We start from the raw sequence: 8,849 nt of genomic DNA on the forward strand, positions 1-8,849 counted from the left end.
GGTCTGGTTCCTATGGAGGGTCTTGTAGATAGAAAGGCTTCCTAGCCTTCTTTCTTTCCAACTATGTGTACTCAGACAGGTTTAGCTTCCGCATGTGCTTGTTGCTTGTATGACTTTGTATGTTGGATCATGAGACCCATGTTTGTAATATCATACTATGTATGGCTCTTCAAAGCCTTTCAAATAAATACTTTGAGCCGTAGAGTTTTGTTGTGATGCCATGTTGTATTTACACATATCGAGCATATTGTGTGTATGTTATTGAAATGATTGGTATGTGTGGGGTCCGACACCTAGTTGTTTATTCTTGGTAGCCTTCCTTATGGGGAAATGTCTCCTAGTGCTTCCACCGGAACACATGGATTGATCGACATGTGTCCTTCTTTGCTCCTGTGTCTGTCCCTATGGGGAAATGTCACCCGGTGTTTTACTGGAGTCCTTGTAGCTTGCTACAACTCGGTTATACTCGCTGCTGACCGACACGTGCATTGCTGGGTCATGTATGCCTGTCCCTGTAAGTTTGTACCACCTTGGGTTTACGACTAGTCATGTCGTCCCGGGTTCTCTGTCATATGGATGCTAGTGGCACAATCATATACGTGAGCCAAAAGGCGCAAACGGTCCCGGCCTAGGTAAGGCCGCAGCCATGGGAATACCGTACGTGAGGCTGCAAAGTGATATGATGTGTTACATGCTAGATCGGTGTGACTTAGGATCGGGGTCCCGACATGCCAGCACAAGCAACACGAAACCGGATGAACACACCACCACAATGCTAGCCTGAACAAACAGAGAAATAACATCCCAACGACCCCCTAACCAGCCGCCAAGTACACACCAAAACTGCCCGACAAACTGGTCTTGGAAATCAACGAACCTCCACCAACCCAACAACATCGCACGAGGGGTACCCAGCATAATCCAACCCAACGTAGGCCAGCAAACAAACAAGTCATGGCAATGGGCACTCCGACCAATGAAAAAAGGGACCAAAAAGCAATGACCCTTTGCTAACCCGGCACAATCACACGAGAGGTGCTCGGTAAGAAGCGAACGTCGCTGACACGCCGGCCCGACTTCACGTGGCACACGCAGACTAGCACGTCAGGAGATGAACGCTGCTACACGCCGAGCCAGCCTCACCCGACGCACGTGGGGCGCTACAAAAACCACCACAAGGAGGCGGCCCCACGCGCGCCTGCCCATGTGTCATGGACCCCTGCGAAAAATAGATAGGGTGCGGGTGCTAGTGGGGATCGGACGACAAGGAGCATGACAGGGAAGCATCAGTGCGAGACCCGTGTCAAACAGACAGCGCGAACGGCACTCCCAGCGAGGATGCCCCAAGGGACAGATACTCTAACATCCTTTATAGATAAGGATGGCACCCGCCGGGTTTAGGTACGGGTGGAGCCATCCCATACCCTTACCCGCCACTTATGAGTTTACCCATCACCTATACCCATACCCGTCAATGAGTATAAAATTTCCACATACTCGCCACCTGATAGGGTAAAAGGGTGCCGTGGGTAAAAATACCCACGTTTACAAAGCATCAATCGAAGCGACACACGGTCACAAAACAAAATATAACACATCGTAATAACAATACTTACTTATAGTAAAAAAAACAACACTTCCTCATTAATAACAACACAAAGTCATATATTTTAATTTCACAAACTCACATGAAGTTGTAGAGGTAATTTGTTCGCACTAGTCAGATTTTATACGGGTATATGGGTATGAGGGTACGTATTATATGATCCCATACTCGTACCCGCTCTACCTGATGGTTTTAAGATTTCCCCATTTATACACCCATGAGTAATTTTTTGTTCTACTTCTTTACCCTAGCCTAATAGGGCTTTACCCGCGGGTGCATGTGTAATGGGTACCTATTGTCATCCATATTTATTTATAGAAGTATATAATGGGCCTACATGGGAAGTAATGGATGATTGCCAAGTGGACAAATACGTGGAAAAGGAAGTTGGGAAAAAGGCGCAAAAAACGAACAACAGTAGATTGTCCCCCGCCCTACCCGAGCCCCACCGCACCAACACCGCGGCAGCGAGCCCCTTTCGCCCGCTTCCCACTCCACGCCTCCTTCCCCCCTCCCAGATCTCCCCACCACACGGCCGCGCGCACCGGAGAAACGTAGCGAGACGGCTGCGAGTGGTAAAACAGCAAAAGGGGAGAGGCCACCGCAGCTCGCGTACCGGCGGTGGGTGGGTGGCGGCGTCCGTCACGCGTCGGCGTATCAGGTGATGGACGCTGGCGGCGGGGGCTTAGGCGGGTTCCAGTGGACCGCGGAGGAGGCTTCGACGATCGGGGGCATCGCGACGGTGTCGCTGCTGCACTCCTTCATCCCCACGCACTGGCTCCCCTTCTCCATCGTCGGGCGCGCCCAGCGCTGGCCGCTCTCCCGCACCCTCCTCGTCAGTCAGTACCCACCCCGCCACCCACCTCGCCCATTTTCTTCTGTTGCCACTCTTTCTGTGTACTGATCACCGCTCCAAGATCTAGAGCATAGGGGCGATACCTGGTTAGGGTTTACTTATCGCAGGGAAAGGGGGGCTATTACCTCTCGGTGGCTGAATTGGATTAGATCGTTCTAGCATAATGAAATGCTGGAGTTGTGGCAGGGGCGGACCCAAGTGGACCCCAAGTCTGAAAAATCTCAAGAGAATTCATTCGTATTTTCAGAGGAAAAATAGTAAGAGTTTCAAATTCATGCAAGAAGCGCCCCCATTCTTATAGTTTGCCTCCACTAAAAAAATCTGGGTCCACCCCTGAGTTGTGCTGCGGTGGTAGTGCCGTAGCGGTACCTGCAGCAATGCGTGCAACATTGAGACCTGAGAGCACTGTCTGAACACTCTGGGGCATTCTGATGGCTTCCGGGCGACGTTGCATTTTCATGCTTCCGCCACTCCCTCCATATGGCTGTGTGAACGATTTCGTCTTATTAGAACACTACAGTAATTGACATCTGTATTGATGATAACTGTTGGATATGTCGCTTTCCATTCACCATCTAGTTCTCCCAAAATTCTGAGTTGTTGGGGAAAGGTTGGATAATCTACTCATACTCTGATATGATGCTGGGCATAGGCCGGGACTGTTATCCATTTAATTAACGGGGTTCCCCTTTCGTTATTCAGAAAATTCCGAATTTTAGTGAAGGTTTTGTCATGTTTTTGTTCAGCGAGGGCTGTTATAACTTCCTTAATCCTTCATATGGGAGGTATTTGAGCCATGTGCGTTGGTTTAGAGTTTCTCACCTTCACATTCACGGCTGTTTGATACTGATAGCCACAGAGACATGACGAGATTAGTGTACATTATAGTAATGCCATTTTTCTTTTGGCAATAGAAGTGCACCCAGAAACCATGGCAGAGCTGGCTCAGTCTACAAGCTGCTTCGAATGAATTGAATTTTGCATAAGTATTTTGACCATATTGGACAGCATGAAACTTGATGTAGGCACTATACCTGTGTCATTAATCTTTATTGGAGCCATATGATAGTTGTAGATTGGGATATTGATGAATGGTATATTTTTCAGAAGAATATCCATTCAAAATTGATCTTGCATTTCCAATTTGACTATGTACTGATATATGGTCCATTATCAGATGTACACGGATATATTCTATTTACACGTATAGATTCCATTACTGTTTACATTAGTCAAGTTGATTGATAATTAGCCTGGGAGTTTCTCTTACGTACCCTTCTTTTTACTTTATGCTATTGCCTATTTGCATGTGCATTGTAAAAACCTCCATTCATTTATCTTGCATGAATGTTGCAGTCATGAGTTAGGATAAAATTAGAGGTAGTCATGAACTACCAAAACACAATCTCCTGAGTTTTTTTCCCTCTGTATATCTGGACTAGACTATTTATTTCATTTTTTTAATTATCATCATCCTGTATGTTGTTGTCTGTGCCTGCAAATCGTAAGTGCATGGGCTATGAATATGGTTACCAATGTTCTAAATGCTTGTAAATTGGGCTTTTGCTCCTTGGATAGTTCCCTGTCTTTGACTTCAAAATTATGTTCTTCACTTTTCTCAGGGCAGGGATACTTGTTAATTAGGTTACCTGTATTTTTTGATATATTGTTATACCTTGTTTTCTGTGTAAATTAGTGATGGTAGCATGATAATTTGTCATTTGGCAAGGATTTCTTCTCTTCCACATGTATCATTATTAGTAAAATATTCCCAACTTTTGCAGCTGCATTTGGAGCAGTCCTTCATGTTGTATCAACCGCTCTTCTCGGGATAACTGCAGTTACTATGGCAAATACTATAGCAGGCGAGGAAACAGTGCATAAACTTGCCTCGCTGTTGCTAATATTTCTTGGAGCAGGTTACATTCTGTTGTTTGCGTTAGGAAAAGGTGGTCATAGCCATGCCCATAATCATCCAATGGAGAAGATGGCAGTCGCTGGTCTTGTACTTGTACCAGCATTATCACCCTGTGCAACTACTCTTCCAGTGTTTCTTGCTGTTGGCAACTCATCCTCGATGATGATTCTTGCGATCATTGTACTTCTCTTCAGGTCCCCCCCCCCCCCCCCCCCCCAACCGCACTGTTTTAAGTTGTTTTGGCTTGTCAACACGAGGCATTTAAAATGTGGTATTTTATGCTTGCGCTAAAATAATGTTGCTTAGTTCAAGATATTTTTTGTTGGACTAGTCACCTAACCCCTAGTTATACAGAGAGCTTGTTGGGCCAAAAAGGAAGAAGATATAAGGATAGTCATTTCAGTATTGCTGTACGTAGTGTTGAAGTAGAAATGGAGAACCTCATTATTTCCATATGCAAGCCTTCCTTTTGAGACATCTCTCTTCGCGCTCATCAACCAATTTGTTCTTATTAGATAAGGCTTCTGCTTGTCACTCGTCAGTGGTTTAGGATTTGAGGGACATTCAAAATAAGCTGATCATAGCATATTCCGTTCGGAAGCTTTATGCAGTTGATGTGAAATGTTTCCAGACACTACACCTCTTATGCTTATGCGTGGTGTTTGGATAGTTATAGTATAGCTCATTAGGGCAGCTGGACCTACAATTAAAATGTGCATTGAATTTGGCTGTGTAGATCAGATCTGACGGTCACAAACGGCCAGTTTTTTTTTTTTTGAGGGGCTCACAAATGGCCAGATAAGCAAAATGGATGGCCACGAATGAGAGCACTCGAAAGGGCAGGGATTAGGTGCAGTTTTACTGTCCTAAATTTAAGCCTCCACCAATGTGCTGAATAAGATCAGTAGTCTAAAACTTAAAGATAGTAGCTCTGAAGCTTTGGCTGTCATAGGCATGGAACCAAATGCTCCATCTTAATGGGATGCAGACCAACTTATATGGCTGTCAATCATGAGCATGGTTTGAACTTTCAATATTCTCCGGGGCGCTTTGTGTTGAATCAACTACGCATATGTGTTGAATCAACTACGCATATGGAGTATTATAGATGCATACTATCGATTTATTTTACTTTTGCATTACAACCTAACTTGTGTTCTTTAATGCCTGCAGTACCATCACGGTGATGACGTCCCTGGTGGCTCTCTCATTTTATGGTGCTAGCCAGATCAAGTTTCACTGGGTGGAACGCTATGACAAGGTCCTAGTTGGCTCAGTACTGTGCCTTGTTGGGGTTCTGACATATGTGTTCCATCACCACGATGGTGACGAGCATTCTCTCCATGCACACGTGCACAGGAAACTTGTGGGTCCTTAGAGGAATCTACATAGTTACTCCCAAAGTTCACTGTGAAACAGATTCTGTTGTCCTCTAACCTTTGTACGTTATGCTGTATAAGATCTGATTATCAATTTATCTGTTGGGAATCTACCCGCCTATGGGTTTCCTAGGAATACAGACAGACCAGGTGAATGCCATGGATCTTTGTTTGCGCTGATGCAGTTTAACTGGAATAGTGGGCTTTCAACTTGAGGCATTGTTTCTGATCTAATTAAAATTTATGGATTTTTTGCTCTACATCAGCGGTACAAACTTGGATGCATGCCTGAACTGCTGAAGCTGGCAAATTTGACAATTTTGACCCGGAAACGAAATAAATTCACAGAATGAACTGGGTGTGAAACTATTTCACACCCCTAACCCTTTTGTGTAGCGCCCGCCACGCCGGCGCCACACCCTACGGTGCAGCGCCTAGCTCCGGGGTGTTGCACCTCTGTCCACCGTGGCAGCCCACGGGCCCGCACCCAGCAGTGCAACGCCTCCGAGCTAGGCGCTGCACCTGTGATGTGCAGCGCCTAGCCGCTAGGCGCTACACGTGTAATGTGCAGCGCCTAGCTGCTAGGCGCTGCACTGTGACTTATATGCAAATGCGCCAGCCCTCTCCTCCCCCACCCTCCCCATTGGCAGTTACAGAAAAACAGGGTGGCGGCCATCTGCACTCCCCCTCTCAATCCCCTCTCCCAAATCCTTCTGATCCGACGATTTGGTCCGTGCATTTGTTCACCAATCCATCATAGAAGGTACTCTCCTCCGATCCCCTTCTTTCTATCCATAGAAAATATTATATTTTGAAGATTTGGGGAACCCTTGTTTGAATCTTGCATGTATTAGATTTGGGCAACTTTTGTTTGAATCTTGCATATATTATATTTGGGGAACCCTTGTTAGATTAGAATGTGGTTTGGATAGATAGGTTGACATGTTATTTATATAGTTTGGATACATAGATTGACATGTTATTTCTATGGAGAAGTAGATTGACATGTTATTTGTATGGAGAAGTAGATTGACATGTTATAGTTTGGATACATAGATTGACATGTTATTTGTATGGAGAAGTAGATTGACATGTTATTTCTATGGAGAAGTAGATTGACATGTTATAGTTTGGATACATAGATTGACATGTTATTTGTATGAAGTAGGCCCAAGTAGGGGGAGCACCATATGCTTTGGATCTTGCATGTAGTAGGCCTACTTTAGTTTTTTTGAATTGAAAAGATAATCGTGTTGACAAGAATGCTTTGTTGAAATTGTTAGGATGGTTTGGCTTCTCGATGATCATTGGGACAAACAACACCGGTCGTACGCTATGTCGGTGGAGCAGCGGGTAATACTGAAAGTGGCCGGTGTTATGAATTTCGTATGTTTTTTCAAACACATATGCCCCATATGTAATGTTATGATTTGTTTGTTTGTAGGAGCTTGCACCTCTGAAGCTTCGGTCTCACGGGATCAGCCTTGGAGGGATGAGCTATGATGGGCGGTACACACCTTATGTTAGGGAGGCAGGACTTCTCCCTTTCATTGAGTTGGTCCGCCGGTCGACGCCACCCAACAATGCTGCAGCACTCACCGCGCTTATTGATCATTGGAGGCCGGAGACACACACTTTCCATCTTCGGACCGGGGAGATGACCGTGACGCTGCAGGATATCGCTATGATCACCGGTCTTCCTATTGATGGCAATCCTTTATGTATGAACACCGATTCTGAAGGGTGGCGCGCGCAGATGCTTGCCCTTATCGGTATGGTTCCTCCGGAGCCTCGGGAGCCAGAAAGGGAAGATAAGAAGAAGGAAAGAGTCGCAGCGGGCGCTACTTTCACGTGGATATCATCGAACTTCGCTCATTGCCCCGATGATGCTAATGAGGACATGGTGAAGACTTATGCTCGTGTCTACATGTGGTACGTGATATCGAGGACAATGTTTGCTGATGGCACAGGCAAGAATGCTCCATGGATGTGGCTGAAGGCGTTGACCGTCTTCGATAGCAAATGGAGTTGGGGTTCGGCGACACTAGCTTACTTGTATCGACAGGTATGAGTTGTTTCCTTTTCACTTCATTGATACATTATCAATGCGCTCTTGCGGCAAATTTGACCATGTTCTTTTTTATGTGCAGTTGGACGATGCCAGTTGTAGGCACACTGGAGGTATTGGTGGTTGTCTGCTCGCACTTTCCATATGGAGCTGGGAGCGTTTGCCGGTTGGACGACCTAAGACCATGAAGTACGAGGATTGGGACGATAAAGACGACCCACTACGGCTCCCCACTTGGGCTTACAAGTGGGATGTGTTAAATGAGACGACGGATGATCCCTCTGTAATGTACAAGTTGTACAAGAGCGAGCTGGACGCGATCACGCCTGAGCAGGTGAACCGACCTTGCATAAGTGATTATCATGCTTGTATCTTCACTCGATATCAATTTTGCATTCAATCCCATTTTGCAGGTGGAATGGGAGCCGTATGGAAAAGGAGAGAGTTTTGGTAACCCTATAGAGTTCAGGCTTAATCCGATGTGCATTAGGGATAGGGATCTCTGGCATATGCGGTGCCCACTGATATGCAACTGGGCGGTTGAGTTTCACCTGCCACATCGGGTGTTCCGCCAGTTTGGTTTGTTCCAGCCACACCCGCCGGAGTGGGAGGACACAGACAAGTTGCTACACGCGTAAGATATAATTAACCTTGAGCACTTAGCAGCTTCTCGACGGTTTCGATGATGCTAATATTCTGTTTCTAACTTGCAGGTTGGATAGGAAAAAGCAGCGGAAGATCAAGGATTGGGCCAGCCATCACAGGAAGTATGTCGTGCAGTTCGCTCTTAGTGTGGAGCAAGCAAGGGCTGGAAAACGAGCCCAGCTTCGTGAGCACTGCCCGATCGCGTTCAACAACTATCTCGCATGGTTTCTTGCAAGTACCCGCGTGGAGGTATGCCAGCCGGCGTATGCTGAGGAGATTCTGGAAGAACCCACCGTTTTTGATGTGGTAGCCCAGCACCAGTACAACACATTAGTCAGGAAAGGCAACTCGGTGATCCCTTCAGCTCCAATGATGAA

General features: G+C 46.1%; 1 protein-coding gene across 1 annotated transcript; it reads left to right on the top strand.

The window, feature by feature from the left end:
* Positions 1–1,739: 1,739 nt before the first annotated feature.
* On the top strand, positions 1,740–5,969 carry LOC123076233 (uncharacterized). Its single transcript, XM_044498597.1, has 4 exons — positions 1,740–1,751; positions 2,028–2,445; positions 4,247–4,574; positions 5,554–5,969. The coding sequence occupies exons 1-4, from the start codon at positions 1,740–1,742 to the stop codon at positions 5,756–5,758; spliced, it is 963 nt and encodes a 320-aa protein (XP_044354532.1). The 3' UTR covers positions 5,759–5,969.
* The last annotated feature ends 2,880 nt before the right edge of the window (positions 5,970–8,849 follow it).

This window comes from Triticum aestivum, chromosome 3D (genome assembly GCF_018294505.1).
Source record: "Triticum aestivum cultivar Chinese Spring chromosome 3D, IWGSC CS RefSeq v2.1, whole genome shotgun sequence".
NCBI classification, from domain to species: Eukaryota; Viridiplantae; Streptophyta; class Magnoliopsida; order Poales; family Poaceae; genus Triticum; species Triticum aestivum.

Coding starts and splice junctions, on each gene's coding strand:
- LOC123076233 (XM_044498597.1), top strand. Junction 2,446..4,246: donor CTCCCGCACCCTCCTCGTCA/GTCAGTACCCAC, acceptor CAACTTTTGCAG/CTGCATTTGGAGCAGTCCTT. Junction 4,575..5,553: donor ATCATTGTACTTCTCTTCAG/GTCCCCCCCCCC, acceptor TAATGCCTGCAG/TACCATCACGGTGATGACGT.